Raw genomic sequence first — 17,855 nt, forward strand, 5'->3', positions numbered from 1 at the left:
CTTCTGTCTGAAATTCAGCAAAATCCAGAATTTGCTCAGACCTTAACTCTTGCAAAGTGTCTCCTTTATTCAGTACATATTGATAGAAAACTGGACATGGGTATACAAATATGAATAAAAGCCTGTGTGAGGCAGATAGCAAAACAGACTAGAACTAATAAACAAGTTTAGGAAGGTAATAAGAAGCAGTATTTCTTAAGAAAATCAATTGCATTTCTATATACTAGGTATAAAAAATGAAAAGGAAATTAACAAAATAATTTCATTCACAATAGCTTAGGAAAGAATAAAATACTTAGAAATAAATTGAATAAAGATGTGCAAGATCTATATACCAAAAACTACAAAATATTGCTAAGAGAAATTAGAGATCTAAATAAATGGAGAAATAGATTTTCATGGATGAGGAGATTTCATATTATCAAGAAGGCAACTTTCCTCAAACTGATCTAAAAGTTCAGTGCAGTCCGTATAAAACTAGCTGACTTCTTTTGGGTAGAAACTGACCACCGATCCTAAAATTCATATGGAAATGCAAAGGATGCATAATAGTCTAAACAGTTTGGCAAAAGAATAAAGCTGGAGAACTTTCACTACCTGATTTCAAATTTTACTGTAACACATATTAACCTAGACATTGGGCTTCTTGGAAAAGGATAGGAACACAGTTCAATGGCAAAGAATTAAAATCCAGAAATAGAACCTTACTTTTTATGATGAATTTGTTTTTCACAACGGTCCCAAGACAGCTCAATGGGAAGAAGACTAACCTTGTTTTTTGGCTTTTTTTTTTTTTAATCAAGAAAAGGTACTGGAGTAAATGGACACCCACAAGAAAAGCAACAACAACAACAACACACACACACACACACACACACACACACAAACACCCCAAAGAAATAGAAACTTACATCAGAGACAAAAATGAACTAAAACTTGATCATAGATCCAAATGTAAAAAACAACTTTTAACATTTGTCAAAGGAAACATAGGAGAAAATCTTCATAACCTCTTACTATAACATCAAAAGTATGATGTATACAAGAAAAAAATGGCAAATTAGACTAGAGCAAAATTAAAACCTCTTGCTCTTCAAAATCCCCTGTTAAAAGAATGAAGAGACAAGCCACAGACTTGGAGAAAATACTGCAAATCACATATCTGGTAAAGAATAAAATCTTGTAGTTTGCGACACCATGACTAGACCTAGAGGATATTATGCTAAGTGAAATAAGACAGAAAAGACGTACTGTGTGATTACACATATTTGCGGAATCTAAAAAATAAAACAAATGAACAAACATAACAAAACAGAAACAGAGTTAAAGATACAGAGAACAAACACATGGTTGCGAGAAGTGAGAGTTTTGGGAGGAGGAAAGGAACAGGTGAGGAAGAATTAAGAGGTACAAACTTCCAGTTGCAAAACAAATGAGTATGAAATGTACAGTGTGCAGAGTATAGTCAATCACTATGTGATATATTTGTGTGGTGACACATGATAATTGCAGTTACCATTTTGAAATGTACAGAAATACCAGATCACTCTGCTGTGTAACAGGAACTAACGTAGCATTGTAGGTCAATTATACTTCAAAAACAAATACATAGAAAAAGGGATTAGATTTGTGGTTACCAGAGGCAGGGGCTGGGGGGACAGGGAACTGGATGATGGCAGTCAAAGCTACACACTCCCAGTTATAAGATAAGTAAGTATTAATAGATGTAACATACAACATGATAAATATCATTAATACTACTGTATGTTACATATGAAAGTTGTCAGAGTGAATCCTACGAGTTCTCATCACAAGGAAAAAATTCTTCCCTTTCTTTAATTTTGTATCTAATTGATGGATGTTGATGGATGTTCATTAAATTTATCGTGATGATCATTTCATGATGTATGTAAGTCAACCCATTATGCTGTACCCCTTAAGCTTTTTAAAATTTTTATTAATATATTATTTTAGAGCAGTTTTAGGTTCACAGCAGAATTGAGCGGAAAATACAGAGTTCTCACATAGTCCTCCCCTCTCTCTCTCTCTCTCTCTATATATATATGTATATACTCCCCTACCCTCAGCATCTCTCATCAGTGTGGCATATTTGGTAAAATTGATGAACCAACATAGGCACATTATTATCAACCAAAGTCCATAGTTTACACTAGGGTTCACTCTTGATGTTGTACATTCTATGGGTTTTGACAAATGCATAATGACATTTAGCCACCACTACAATATCATACAGAATAATTTCATTGTCCTAAAAATCCCTTGTGCTCCATCTATTCATTCCTTCCTCCTCCTCCTCCTCCTCAAACCCCTGAAAACCACGATCTTTTTATTGTTTCTGTAGCTGTGGCTTTTCCAGAACATCATTTGGTCAGAATTGTACAGTTTGTAGCCTTTTCAGACTGGCTTCTTTCATTCAGTAATACGTCTTTAAAGTTTCTTCCATGTCTTTCGTGACTTGATAGCTCATTTCTTTTTTTTTTTTACTGCACATATATTTTTAAATTTACATATATGTACTGTTCATTGTTTCTAAGAACGTTTAGAGCTTTCACTTTTTAAGCTTACATAGTTATCAAAGGAATAAAGCCAACCACAAAATAAGAATTAATTCAAAAATATACATACACCCTGTTATTAATAGCAACATTATTTATAATTGCCAGGATATGGACACATCCTAAGTGCATATCAATAGTTGAACAGATAATGAAGATGCAGCATACATATATGTAGTGGAATACAACTCACCCATAAGAAAGAAGGATATTTTGCCATTTGCAGCCCTTCTTTCACTTTTTTTTTTCACTTCAAAAACCAGAATTTTAAAACTGGCATAAACATTTCCATTACATCGAAAACAACAAAATACCTAGAAATAAACTTAACCAAGGAGGTTACCTATACTCCGAAAACCAAAATGACACAAAGAAATGGAAAGATTTCTTGTGCTTTTGGATTGGAAGAATCAGCACTATCATAATGGCCACACTACCCAAAGCAACCCACAGATCCAAAGCAACCCGCATCAAAATACTCACAACATTCCTCACAGAACTAGAACAAACAATTCCAAAATACATAAGGAGCCACAAAAGATCCCAAGCAGCCAAAGCTACCTTTTGTAGGTCTTGTTTTTCACTCTTTCTTCTTTTTGTTCCCTTTTTTTATGGCTTGATGACTAGAGAAGGTCCTTTAACATTTGTTGTAAAGCTGGTTTGGTGGTGCTGAAATATTTTAGTTTTTGTTTATCTGTGAAGCTGTTGATTGCTCCATCAATGTACACTTCAAACCTTAAAAAATGAAAAAGAAAGAATGGACTTCGGTTAATATTAATGTGTCACTATTGGCTCACCAATGGGCCGTAGTAATATAAGATCTTAGCATTAGGGGAAACTGGGTGAGAGGGATGTGGGAACTCTTTGCAACTTTTTCATGTATCTAAAACTATTCTAAAATAAAAAGTGTATTTAAATAAAAATAAAGAAATAAAAATGTACTGAAAATCAGTGAATTGTCCTTTGTAATAGGTGAACTTCATGGTATATAAATCTTACCTCAGTAGAGCTGTTTAAAGTTAATAAGGGCAGAGTGGGATCGGGGATGGGCCCAGGCAGGGTCAGGGCCAAGGCTCAGGGGCCAGGCTCAAGGCTGGGTCAGGCCAGGGTCAGGCGGGGCCTGCTGGGGGTCAGCAACCTTGACAATGGGCACGGGGGCATGGCTTCCCGAAGGCTGAGGCCGGCCTGTGGCCTTCCTCTGGCTGCTGCTGCTGCCGCCAGCGGCCACCCCGGAGCTGCGGGGGTCCTCCGCCAGTGCCTCGGCGGCACCTGGCCGGGCCCCAGGCGCTGGGGGTCCGGTGGAGGGCGGCCCTCTGACCCCTGACGCACAGCGGCTGGCTCCAGGAGCCACAGGTGCATTGGGGCCTCAGTGTGGGTCTGGGGCTGGTTACACAGGAGGGCCTCAGGGGGGCGCAGCTGTGACCAGGGCCTGGGGGCCTCTTCTTCTCTCGCCCTTCCCTCCAGCCAGGCAGCCCAGAGACCACCTCAACACAGGTGGGTCACAGGCCCCCACTGTGGGGCCTCTGGGTGGGAACCACCCCAGGACCTTTGTGGGGCTGTGGACTAGGCAGGTAGCAGGGTCTGGCCCCGAGGCTGGCAGGCTGGCTGGAGGGAAGCACCGGAACTGCTGAATAAGTGGCCCTTAGTCTGGGGCCCAGGAGTCTCATTTCCCTCCCTGAGGCCCTGGGAGCACAGGCCCTAGGCCGGGAGGCCCACTCTCAGGGGGCCAGGGCACGCCCCTGCCCTCCCAAGTGTGGGTCCTAGAGCCAGGGCTGTCTTCATTAGCCCACTCCCTCTTTAGAAATGGAGGATCCTGAGTCAGAGAGGGGGAGTGACTTTCCTCAGGTCACACAGCACTACAGAGCTCTGACTGTGAACCTATTTCCCTGAGATACTAGGATGACGTGGAGGGGGCACAAGCCCTTAGCAACCATGATCTTGGGCAAGTAATATTGGCAGCTTCTGAGGCCTGCAGTTCTTGGCTCTGCAGAGCAGGCACTGAGGAGTGCTAAGTGAGGGAGGTAATGGCTGTGATGGCCCAGCCCTTGGCAGGCTCACTCAGGGATGTCCATCACCCTGGAGATGCTGCTGTCACCTGCTGTGGGTGCCCTTGGTCCCCCTCCCGCCCACCAGACCACTGAGCTCTCATCCCCACGGGGCTTGCTCAGTTGTGCTCTGCTGTCCAATTCTTGGCACCCTGTCATTTTGGTAGGCCTCTGGACACTTGGCCTTGGTTTTTCCATCTCTGAAGTGGACGGGGCTTCCCTGGTAGTGGCACCTGGGGCACTAGCAGTGTCTCTGTCATAGGAGGCAGGGGCGTCTCCACTGTGTGTGGGAAACCCAAGGTGATAGGGAAGGTCTACGGCAGCCAGAACACGGTGGTGGGCCAGTGGCCATGGCAAGCCAGCCTGCTGTACCAGGGGTCGCATGTCTGTGGAGCCACCCTCATCAACTCCCGCTGGCTGGTTTCTGCTGCCCACTGCTTTCTCAAGTGAGTCCTCCTTCCTTGGGTGCTGGGGAGAGGGGTGCAGGGGAAGGGGAGAAAAGGGGTGATGGGCATCCCAAAACAGTCCTCTGGGCTTTTCTCTGGGGTGGTCTGTGGCCTTCAAACCCACATCATCCTTGACTTTGACCTGCGTACCCTCCACCTGGACTGTCTTCCTCGCTCACCTGTCTGATCCTCCTCATGCTCTGTCCTCAGCCCTTGTGCCTGTCCCCTAACACAGATGTGCCCCAGGAGAGTGGAAGTGTTGGTCCTGGCTGCCATGTGGTGTAGACCAACCTCAGACCACAGCTTCTTCTCAGTGTCCCCACATTCCTGGGTGTCAGACTGTAGGCAGAAACTGGAACTGTTCTGGGCCATTCTGCTTGCTTGTGCAAAACTGAGTTCCCAGGAGGAGCTGTGGTCACTGGTGTGAGTGGGTGGACCCCTGCTGCCAGGCTGCTTAGGTGGGAGATGGGGCTCCCTAGGAGAATGACATGACTGTGGAGGAGCCTAACTCACTGCCCTTCCTGGGCCTGGCCCAGTGCCTAGCTTCTGAACGCATGAGGAGGGGTCTGCAGGGAGCAGGGGCATCACAGCCCAGGGCCAGGAGCTGGAGCTTTGAGAACCCAGAGTCCTGTCAGCACCTACTCTGTGCCACGCTGTATGCACGCCCCTCTGTGGCATTGGGGTGGTAAGACCCCACCTCACTGTGTCTCCGTCTTGTCAGAAGAGAAAGCCCAACATGGGTGAGAAAAGCAGATCACATGGTGGGGGGGCAGGTCAGGAGAAGCTCTGTGCTCCATTGGGTGTGGAGAGGGAGGGGCTTGCAGGAGAGGGGCAGGGGGAGGGTGTCCGGGTGGATGAGCCATGCATGCAAGGTCAGGGAAGTTTTAACACCCATACTCAGGGAACAAGGCAAGTTTCCATTCCCTGTGCTCATTTGCTCATTTAACAATCTTTTGTGAGCGCTTATAACTAAGTGGACAAGCAGCCCTTGGGCAGGAAGATGTTTAAAGAAAAGAGGGTTGAGAAAAGTGTGGGGCCAGAAGGTGGGCTGTAGGGAGCCTTGGGAAGGGAGAAGTTAGAGCTGGGACTGAACCAGAACTCCTCCTGTGTACAATCACAAGGCCTTCATTTGATGGCCCCCCACCCCACCATCCAGCACTAGGATTCAATGCTCCTCCAATTCATGGGTGTGATGGAGAAGCCATATGCTGACGTTGTAAGTAGAGTATCAATTAGCCTCAAGAAAGAAGGGCTCCTGACCATTAGAAATGGGGAGACAAAAGCCACGTGGCATACTGGTGGGTAGAGGGGTGGGCAGTTAGATGAGGATGCAGGGAAAGAGAGCTGGCTCACATTCAGACACGATGGTGACCATGCGCCCTTCCTCCTCCAGAAAATCTCAATTCCTGGAGAACTACCGGGTCTTGTTAGGAAACACCCAGCTGTACCAGCACACCAGGCACACCCAGAAGATACCCGTGAGCCAGATTATCGTGTACCCAGACTTTGATAAGTTTCACCCTTTTGGGAATGACATAGCCATGTTGCAGCTGCTCTTTCCTGTGAACTTCACCTCCTACATCATCCCCGCCTGCCTCCCAGCTCCTTGCATGCAGCTGCCCAGTAACTCGTCCTGCTGGATAACGGGCTGGGGCATGCTCAGTGAGGAACGTAAGGGGGCATGGGAGAGACCAGGGGGCAGATGAGGGCGGGGAGGAGGGGCAGGGAGGGGAGGAGGACAGAGGGGTCCCCAGGCAAAGTGGCCGCTGGACCTTGGCTTGCCGTGCCTCATTTCCAGAGGACCGGACTAGTCTAGTTCTAGTTCTGAAAGTGTGTGATCCTAAAGCTTCAGTGCTCCCTGAGTCCAGATCTCCGCAAGTCTGGGAATCTGACTTTTGGACTCAAGGATTGTGTTCTTGGAGTCTTTCTAAGGCTTGACTCCAAGATTTTAATCAACCATGGATGTCAGATGACTTGATTCAACTCAGAAGTCATGGTTGGGGCCTGGACCATTCCAAGCCACTGACAAACACTCCTATTTCCCATTGCCATAGGAGGCACTTGGGAAAACTGGAGAGGAAACACATTTATGAACTCTGACCTCTGACCTCTGAGCCTGCAGGATAAAGTTAGAATAATTATGACCTGAGAGTGTTTGACCTCTCTGAAGCTCGCTGTGCTGTTCTTCCAACACAGGTCAACTATCTACTTTGTAGGCTTATTCAGTGAACTGAATAATGCAGGAAAAAGGTGTTTTTTTAGGATTGAAAAAGGAGAAGTGTAGGCAAAGACTTATAAGCAAGAGTCTTTATTAAAGAAAGGAATGTTCATGGTTTGGGAAATGCTTACAGTGCAAAATTAAGTGGAAAAAGCACATATATTTGTAATTATTTGGTACGGTGTTTCTCGGCAGAGGTGCTGCAGGCATTTTGGATGGACCCTGTCTTCACTGGGTAGGATGCACCTGCTAGTGTGTCAGTAACTCTCCCTGTCATAGGATAACCAGATCCCCAGTATTCCCACACCATACACACGCGCGCGCACACACACACAAACAGAAATACACCAACACAACACACCACGCTCACACCCACAAATACACACACAGAGACTGCTTCCCCTTGAGGGCAGGGACCCTGTCTTGCTGGTTTAATGTCCCAACCTGTGCCCAGGGCCTGGCCCTAGCAGGTGCTCTGCTGCTGCCCCCAGGTCCTAGAGACCGTCATTCTTGCCTGCACCTCCAGACCGGTCTCCAGCTCCACCCTGTGCGCTCTGCTTTAGTCCCCACCAGCTGAATGTTTGCTTCAGAGCAGGGGTCGTGTCAGTCCCCTGCTCACTACCCTCAGTGCCTTCTCACTTATGCTTCGAAAAAGGTCCAGACGCCCTACCTCGGCTCTGCATAACGGCCTCCATCCCTCTGTGCTTATCTCCTGCTGCGTCCCGTGCACTCGTGACTGCCCAGCCGCAGGCCTCCTTCCTGCTGTGAATGTGCCGCAGCCACTCCATCGGGGCGTCACCGTGGCTGGGCTCCCGGCCCCGATTGCTCTCCCTGCTCTCCTGGGCACGACTTGCTCATCTTGGCGGGACTCGTTCCTTTACATGAACAACTCGGCTCCTCCTCTGAGGAGTTTTACTGGATCACATGAGCAAAAATAGACAACCCCTACCACCACAGCTCCCTGTTGCCTTTACATCACTTACTAGATCTAAAATCATTCTATTCACTTCACTTCCCTGTATCCCCCAACTGAGTATGTTCCCCTGTATCACTAGTGTCTAAAAGACACTAAACACAAGGACAAATGAATAAGTGAGTGAGTAGATGGGAGGATGGATTGGGGAGGGGGAGGGAGGAGGATGAGTGAGGGGAAGGGAAGATGGGGGGTGCGTAGGTAAGAGGATGGTGGGCAGACGGATGGAGTGAGTGGACACATCAGTAGGTGGAGGGGGGAATGGAGAGATGGGTCAAGAGATGGGTGGATGGGCAAATGGATGGAAGGGTGAGTGGGTGAACGGGACAAAAGGAGAGCTAGGTAGATGGAGGGAGGATTGGTGGGTGGAAGGAAAGGTTAGTGATAGACAAACGGAGAACGGATGGGATGGTTTGTGAAAGGGCAGGCAGGCTGCTGGATGGTTGCTGAACACCCGTGAAGGGTATGTGTTGGTGGGATTTGCGGAATAGAAGAGGTGTGGTCTGTTACCATGAGAGAGGTGGAGGGAATAGGATGAGTTTGGAGGAGTTCAGCAAACAGGAGGGGGCTTCTTAGGCAGAGGTAGGACTGGAACAGTGCTGCAGGCCCAGCTGTGCCGAGACAACCCCGGGCTCGGGGCGCAGCGGCGGGCAGGGCGGAGGAGCGGGGAGCGCGGAGCGGCCCGGAGCTGAGCTGCAGCGCACTTCACTCAACTCCTCCTCGTCCTCGCAGGGCCTCTGCTCGAGCCCTTCCGTCTCCAGGAGGGAAAGGGGGGCCTCGTTGAGAACAAGTTCTGCAATATGTTATATGAACAAAGAGTTGGCCAAGGCAGGAACTACTCTGTGCACGAGGAGATGCTGTGTGCTGGGGACTTCTCGACAGAAAAAGCCATCTGCCGCGTGAGTGAGGCCATTTCTGTTCCTCCCTTGTGTGTTCTCAGGGCCTCAGTTTCCCTGAGGGGGGGAGTGGTGTTGCCTCTGCTCTCCTTGTGGAGACCCCCCGGGACGTCCTGCTTCCTCCCTCTCCGTGTCTTCCCGGGCTCCAGCCCTTGGCAGCGTCCCCCCGGCTGCCCCTTCCTAAGCCCATTGTCCCTGAGAGCGTTACTGGCAGGACCTCAGACAGCGTCTGTTTTTGAGGCATATTTTCCAGTTTTGATTGAGGTGTAACATACTTACAAAAAAGTATATTCATAGTGTTGCCATAGGTGTGTAGTGGATGAATCTTCACAGTGATGCAACATGTGACCAACACCCCGGGGCCCCACTCGTGTCCCTTTCCCACCACCAGCACTCAGGGGAAACTGCCACCTTCACTTGCAACCCCTCAGATTAGATTATGGGTTTTCTGTAAGTAGAATTTATTTCCAGTTGTCAGTCTTTCGTGGCTTCACATTCTGTGTGTGAGCTGCGTCCCTGCTGCTGCTGCCTGTAGTTAGTTTGTTCATTCTTGTCGCCTTCCAGGACTCTGCTGGAGGCACTGAATTCTGTGGTCAGTTCTGCTTCTGATGGGTATTCTAGCAGTTTCCAAGCTGTCCATTTCATTTCGCTTCCAAATGTTTCATATTCCATTTCATACAAGCCCATGAGGAGAACTGTTGGATTGAAAGGTATGTGTGGGTTCAGCTCTGGCAGATGCTACCAGACGCCTCCAAAGTGCCCACCACACCCCCCCGTTCCAGCAGCGGGTCAGGCTCTGTGTCCTCACCGACACTTGGCACTTTCCATCTTTTCTCATTTTGATCTTATCGTGGTTTTAATCTTCATTTTCATTAAATATATTTTCATATGCTTATTGTCATTGGATCTCTTCTTCTGTAAAGCTGCCCTTCCAGTTCTCTCCCCTCTCATCTTCCTCTTGGGTTGTCTGTCTTTTCCTTGAGGGGCTCTTGGTGTATTTTTCTATATTCCAGACATGAGTCCGCTGTTGGAGTGTGAAGATATCTTTCTGCTCTTTATTGTGCCCCGTGTTGTAAGCGGGCAGACAGGCCCGGAGAGGGAAAGTGGTGCCCTAAAATAAGGCAGTACAACCTGACTGCAAGCCCACTGCCTCCCCGCAGGGCCCAGCCTCCCACGCCGACATCACATCTTTCGCACAGATGGCACCGTGGGGTGGAGGGGAGAGTGTTGGGCTCTGGAGTTAGAGACGCTGCCCTGCCACGTGTCCCTGCCCTGTGACCTCCGGCGGTCTTTTCACCCCCGGAGCCTGTGTCCTCATTCGCAGTGTGGGACTCTGAGGCCTCCTTCACGGGGTTGTGGAAAGGCTGGTGCAGTGGCTGGATAGTGTCCCCTAAATTTGCATCCACTCTTAATCTCAGAATATGACCTTAATTGGAAATAGAGGCTTTGCAGATGTGACTAGATAAGAATCTCGAGATGACACCACTCTGAATTTGCAGTGGGCCCTGAACCCAATGACTTGTGTCCTTATAGGAAGAGAGAGAGACACAGAGACGCTCGGTGTCAGACTTCTGGCTTCCAGAACCGTGAGAGGACACATTTCTGTTGTTTGCAGAGTCACTCAGTTTGGGGTGATACGCTGTGGTGCCCCAGGAGACCCGCATGGGAGGGACGAGGTGTGCCTGGCCTGTGGGAGGGCCTCGCTGATGGCAGGTTCCATGATGGCCCAGTGAGCTGCTGAGCCCGAGGGGGGAAGCTTGGCCACCTGCCCCCTTGGTAGGAGGTGGGCCCAGGTTTCCCGAGTCTCAGGCCCTAACCAATGGTGTGGACTTTCTGACTGTCTGGCCTGGCCCGTCCTTCTCACAGAGTCAGCTGCACCCAGAGGTGAAACAAAGGGCTCAGCCCTCATCCTCCCAAGTCCCCATCTGGCTGTCACCCTGGACCCCACTTCCAGCCTTGTCCTCCACCTGCCTTCCCCTGCAGATGTCATGCCCATGGAGTGCAGGGCTGGAGCCCTTTGCTTGCCTCTGGACATACGCAGGGCCCTTGACCTCTAGTCCCCCTGGCCCCTAGCTTGAGGACACCACTGAGCTGGACACCTAGGAGTCCCAGCAGATGACCCCCTCCTGCCTCCCTCAGCCTTTCAATCACCCAAGCCCATCTGAGAGATTCCTTCTAGATTCATCTGCCACGTCGCCTGCTCTGGCCCCCACCCTCCAACCCGGGGCTCTCTTCTTTCCCCCAAAGTGTCCCTCCCCCTGCACAGGGCCCCCAGAAACAGGTCTGAGGAGAGAAGGGCCACAGGGGCACTCAGCACTCAGACTGTGGGGCAGGACAGACCTGGTTCCAGGCATTAATCTGTTGTTTACTGGAATTGTGGCCTCACCTCAGTTTCATCACCCATGAAATGGGGTCGCTAACAGCCTCCACTTAATAAGGTTCCTATAACAATTTGAGTACTGTGCCTGGCACTCAGTAGGTGCTTGACAAGTGCTGGCTTTCATTCTCCTGGCCTGGTCTGCCCCCCTCTATCTTAATTGTACCTTTTCTGGGCCTTTCTTAGAACTTCCTCTCACTCAAGGTGGATTTCACTTCCTGGCCCCACTCAACACACACGTGCAAGTGTGTCCATGCACACACAAACACACACACACAGTTGGCTGTGTCTCTACAGCAGTGCAAACCACAGCTCACTTCGCATGGGAAATATTAGTGTTGGGGTTCCCTCTGCCTTCTGAGAGATCCCCAGGGGCCAGGGGCCAATGGAGCCCTTCTCATCTCCTCTAGATTGGTCCAGAATCCATCATGATATTGGCAACCACATGGTTCATCTGCGTGAATCCCTTGAGGCCTGGAGTGGACAAGGACCAGGCCTTCCCCTGGCCTTGAGGAACTAGGAGTGGGAACACTGTGGGGAGGGCCGAGGGATCTCCAGGCAGGGACCACAGAGGGGAGGAGCTGAGAGGATGATGGCACATTCCCTATGTCCAAGGAGCCCCATGTATGACCCTCTTGGGGCTGCTGAGACAAACCACCTCAAACTGGGTGGCTAAAATTACAGAAATTTATTCTTAGGTTTCTGATGGTCAAAGGTCTAAAACATAGGTGCTGGCCAGGCACGTTCCTTCTGGAGGCTCTAGGGGAGAATGTGCCCTTTCTTCTTCTGGCTTTTTAGGGGCTGCCTGCATTCCTTGGCTCATGGCCCCTTCCTCCATCCTCAAAGCACATCGCTCCAAACTCTACTTCTATCATCGCACCTCCTCATGTGACTCTGGCCTCCCACCTCCCTCCTTACCCATGAGGACCCTTGTGACTACCTTAGGCCCACCCAGGTAATCCAAGATGAGCTTCCTACTTCAAGATCCCCAACTCCACCACATCTGCAGAGTCCCTTTTGCCACATAAGGTGACATAACCACAGGTTCCAGGGATGAGGATGGGCATCTCTGAGGGTTATTTTTGGCTGGCCACACCACGTACCCCTCTCTCTCCTTCAAGCCACCGCTTCCCCCACCCTCCCTCTCAGCTAGAGGTCTTGCTGCTTATTTCACCGAGAACATCTAAGCGAGCAGTCAGACTAGAGCTCATTCGCCCTCCCAGCCCCACAGCCCGCTCCCCGCGCCTTGCATCTGGCCCATCCCTCTTCTCCTCGCCTGCACTTACCGCTCCCTCTGCTCCTGCATCAGAAGGTTAGGTTGTTTCCTGTTTAGAGTCTCAGCTCAGGAAGCCTTTGTGCCTCCACCCTTCCTGTCCTGTTCTTTTCATGGCTTGTTTCCACACATCACATCTGACCACGGCAGGCTAGCTGGCTTATCGACAAAACACCATGGGGGAGGAGCAGTGTCATTTCACCCCTGTGCCCGAGGGCGGAGGCTGCCCTGGATGCTTGACGTGCATGTGGACAGGTGAGCGGAAGAGCGGCAGGCATGGCTGTGGCCCCGCTCCACTCCCCCCACGCCCAAGGATGAGACCCTCCCTTTGGCTGACGAAGTGAGAGGATTTTCAATCAGATGGTCCTGCCCTGACAGTATTTCAGGACTCCAGTGATTCCCAGCAGCTTTCTGGGGACCCCCTCCCGCTCCCTGAGCAATGCAGGCTTCCCCTGCCAGGCCTGGGTATGAACATTTTCTGAGGATGCTCATCCAAGGGGTTGAGAGAAAACCAAAGGCCTAAATGAATGAAAAAGGGGGAGGACCCAGGTGGGGATGTGCTGCTGCAGCTCAGGGTTTTGCAAGAACTGAGGTCTGAAGCAGCTTGGCCTGACCAGGCTCCACTCACAGACCAGTCCTCCTGGGCCCTGTTGGGGCAGCTGTCCCTTCTTGGCCTGGACAGTGCCTTCTCCTGGACCACCGGGGCCTCCCTGGGCACAAGTGTCCATGTGTTGTAGATTTCAATCCACAGCCATCCTGGGGGTCAGTCAGAGCTTCCTGAAGTGTGATGCCAGCGCCTGCCTGCATGACTGTAGCTGCAGGGGGAAACTGGTGTTTGGACTTTCAAAGAGGTCCACCTGAGTGAGTCTGGATGCTAGACACTCATGAGCCCGGCCTTGCTCCCTGGTCTTCTCAGCGCTGGCCCAGCCGCCCACACTGACTCCCCTCTCTTTCCTAGGGTGATTCTGGGGGACCCCTTGTCTGCAACCTCACCGATGCCTGGGTTCTGGTGGGGCTGGCCAGCTGGGGCTTGGACTGCCGACATCCCATCTACCCCAGCGTCTTCACCAATGTCTCCTACTTCATTGACTGGATGGATGAGATCCAGAGGCTCACACCGCTCCGTGATGCCATGTCTGCGCCTCCTCAGACCCAGTTTCCACACCAGCCTCTGCAAGCTGCTGGCTCGCCGGGGCCTGGCACAGGCTTTGTACCCCCACAGCCTTGGCCCCTGCTGCTGTTTCTGCTCCAGGCCCCACGGCAGGCCCTGTGGTGACCTGCCAAGCCCCTCTGCTCCTTCCCTGTGTCTCAGACCCCAGTCTCCTTGCTGGAATTTTCCACCCCTCCCCTCCCCCAGCCCCATCAGCTTTCAGAGGTTCCTTCTTGGCTTTCCAGTCCAACAGCTGCCACTCCCCAAACCAAGCCTGAAAAGTCAAATAAAAACAAATGAAAGACTCATCCTGCTCCTGTCTTTGGGCCCTGCTGCCCCTCCTGACCTTCAGCACTCACCCCTTCCCTTGAGGTCTGTTGTCTGGCTCCCTGGACAAAGAAACAGGACCTGGCAGAGAGACTGTCCCAGGAGGAAGACAGGGGTGAGGACACTGAAGGAGTCCAGCTGGGGAGGGAGAAGGATGTGTTCATTTGCAGACTCCACCCCTGCCATGGGAGTGCACAGGTTTTCAGAGGAAGTGTATCAGTCAGCTCCAGCCGCTACAAGAAATACCACAGGCAATGTGGCTTAAACAACAGGAATTTACCATGTCATAGTTCCAGATGGAGCACAGAAGTCTGAGATTAGGGTGCAGGCAGGGATGATTCCCCATGAGGCCTCTCTGCTTGGCTTATAGGTCATCGTCTCCCTGTGTCCTCACGTCATTTTCCCTCTGTGCATTTCTGTGTCCAAATTTCCCCCTTTTATAAGGACACCAGTCATAATGGATTAGGGCCCACCCAAGCGACCTCATTTTAACTCAGTTTACCTACTCCAAATAAAGTCACATTCTGAAGTACTGGGGGTTAGGACTTCAGAATATGAATTTGGGGGGACACAATTCAGCCCATAACAGGAAGTTGGACATTTTGCCAGGTGACTACAGTGCAGAGGAGTGACAGCTTTCTCACAGTAAAGAAACATTACCCCTGGTGTTTAGCAAAGGTAGGAACAACTTGCTGTGGAGGTAGAGGGAGCTTCCCAGGGTGCAGGACCACTGAGCTGGACTGGAGTGCGTGACCCGGCCCGTGAGGAAGAGGGCTCCACCCTGCAGCACAGAGGGCTCTTGAAAGCAAGGGTTCTAGGAGACGGCGTGGGAACAGACAGCAAAGGCCCGAGGCCAGGCTGAGAGCTGGGGTTCAGGCAGGCAGTCCTCAGACCTCTGCTCCTAGAGTTGACTCCTAGCACCTTCCTCACCTGCCCTCATGGCCCTGCTCTCCCCTGTCTGAAGGGGCCCAACTCACTCCCCACCTTCCTAGCTCCCAAACCCCACCTGAAACTGCTCCCTTCTGTCCAAGGACCCAAGCCAGCCTCCCCCAAGTTGTCCACACACCTCCAGGAGTTGGAGCCTCATTTCTCCTCTTCTGCTTAGCTGACTCAGGACTTAGCGGCCTGGCAATAAGCCTTGAAGCAATGTTCTCATCATTCTTCCTGCCCATCTGCCTGACACAGTCCTTGTGTAGCCAGAAGGATCCCAGATGAACACCTGTATGGCAATAAAGAAAAAAAAAACTGGACAACTTAGAAGAAATGGACAAGTTTCTAGAAACAAACAGTCCACCAGAACTGAACCAAGAAGATATAGATCATTTGAACAGACCGATCACTAGAAGTGAAATAGAATCAACAATAAAAAAAACCTCCCTGCAAATAAAAGTCCAGGACCAGACGGCTTCACTGGGGAATTTTACCAAACATACCAAGAAGAGCTCATTCCAATCCTTCTCAAATGCTTCCAAAAGATTGAAAAGGAGAAAATGCTTCCAAACTCATTCTATGAAGCCAACATCACCCTGATACCAAAGCCAGACCAAGACACCAAGTAGAAAGAAAGCTATAGGGCAATATTGTTGATTTGCATAGATGCAGAAATCCTCAACGAAACATTAGCAAACAGAATCCAACAACACATAAAAAAGGTCATACACCACGATCAAGTTGGGTGCATCCCCGGGACACATGGATATTTCAACATACATGAATCAATCAATGTGATACACCACAGAGAAAGGACAAAAATCACATGGTCATCTCAGTAGGTGCAGAAAAACCATTTGATAAAATTGAACACCCATTTATGATAAAAAATCTAACCAAAGTGTGTACAGAGGGAACATATCTCAACATAATACAAGCTGTTTATGACAAACCTACAGCCAGCATGATACTCTTCAGTGAAAAGCTGAAAGCCTTTCCGCTAAAATCTGGAACAAGACAAGAATGGCCTCTCTCACCACTTCTACTCAACATAGTAAGCAGTGGAAGTCCTAGTCATAGCATTAGATGACAACAACAACAACATCAAGAACAACAACAACAACAAAAAAAAGGAATGAAGGGGATCCAAATTGAAAGAGATGGGTAAAATTGTCATTATATGCAGATGACATGATACTATATAGAGAAAATCCTCAAGGCTCCACACAAAAACTATTAGAGCTGGTAAAAGAATTCAGCAAAGTAGCAGGATACAAGAGTAACATACAGAAATCAGTGACATTTCTTTACACTAACAATGACATATCAGAAAGGGAAAGTAAGGAAACAATCCCTTTTAAAATTGCATCCAAAAAAATAAAATACTTAGCAATAAATCTGACCCAGGAAGTGAAAGCCATATGTGGAGAGGTACAAAACACTGACTAAGGAAATTAAATATGACTTAAAGAAATGGAAAGATATCCCATGTTCTTAGATTGGATGAATTAGTATTGTTAAGATGGCCATACTACACAAAGCAATCTACAGTTTTAATGCCATCCATATTAACCCAGGACACTTTTCACAAAACTACAATAAATTATCCTAAAATTTAAATGGAATCACAAAAGACCCAGAATTGCCAAGGCAATACTGAAGAAAAAGAACAAAGCTGTAGGAATAACCCTCCCAGACTTCAGGCAATGTTGTAGAGCTACAGTAATCAAAACAGCATGGCATTGGTACAAAACCAGACATATGGATAAATGGAACAGAAGAGAGAGACCAGAAAAAAATCCACAAACTTTTGACAAATTAATCTTTGACAAATGAGTCAAAAACATACAGTGGAGTAAAGACAGTCTCTTCAGCAAATGGTGTTGGGAAAACTGGACAGCTGTATGAACATCAATGATGTTAGAACACTCTCTCACACCATACACAAAAATAAACTCAATATAGCTTAAAGGGTTAAACGTAAGACAAGACACTATAAACCTCTTAGAAGAAAACATAGGCAAAACATTCTCCAACACAAATCTCAGCAATATTCTCCTTGGGCAGTCTACCCAGGCAATAGAAAAACAAAGCAAATATAAACAAATGGGACCTGATTAAACTTACAAGCTTTCACACAGCAAAGGAAACCATAAGCAAAACAAAAAGACAACCTATGGAATGGGAGAAAATATTTGCAAAACATGAGACTGACAAGGGCCTAATCTCCAGAATATATGAACAGCTCATACAACTTAAGAAAAAGAAAACAACCCAATCCAAAAATGGGCAAAAGACCTAAACAAGCAATTCTCCAAGGAAGACATACAAATGATCAATAGGCAGAAGAAAAAATGCTCAATATCACTAATTATCAGATAAATGCAAATCAAAACTACAATGAGGTATCACCTCACACCAGTCAGAATGGCCATCATTCAAAAGTGTACAAACGATAAATGCTGGAGAGGCTGTGGAGAAAAGGGGACCCTACACTGCTGGTGGGAATGCAGTTTCGTGCAGCCACTGTGGAAAACAGTATGGAGATTCCTCAAAAGACTAGGAATAGACTTACCATATGACCCAGGGATCCCGCTCCTGGGCATATATCCAGAAGGAGCCCTACTTCAAAATGACACCTGCA

General features: G+C 48.7%; 1 protein-coding gene across 1 annotated transcript in view; it reads left to right on the forward strand.

Moving 5' to 3' along the window:
* Window positions 1-13,869, forward strand: part of LOC135319016 (putative serine protease 47) — a 46,671-nt gene extending 32,802 nt beyond the window's left edge. Inside the window, exons 4-6 of the mRNA XM_064478090.1 lie at window positions 6,461-9,157; window positions 9,719-9,864; window positions 13,763-13,869. Of these exons, the coding sequence (XP_064334160.1) occupies window positions 6,461-6,773 (313 nt within the window). The 3' untranslated portion in view covers window positions 6,774-9,157; window positions 9,719-9,864; window positions 13,763-13,869. The remainder of the gene's footprint in view (window positions 1-6,460; window positions 9,158-9,718; window positions 9,865-13,762) is intronic.
* Window positions 13,870-17,855: the final 3,986 nt, after the last annotated feature.

Source organism: Camelus dromedarius, chromosome 23, assembly GCF_036321535.1.
Source record: "Camelus dromedarius isolate mCamDro1 chromosome 23, mCamDro1.pat, whole genome shotgun sequence".
Classification (NCBI taxonomy): Eukaryota; Metazoa; Chordata; class Mammalia; order Artiodactyla; family Camelidae; genus Camelus; species Camelus dromedarius.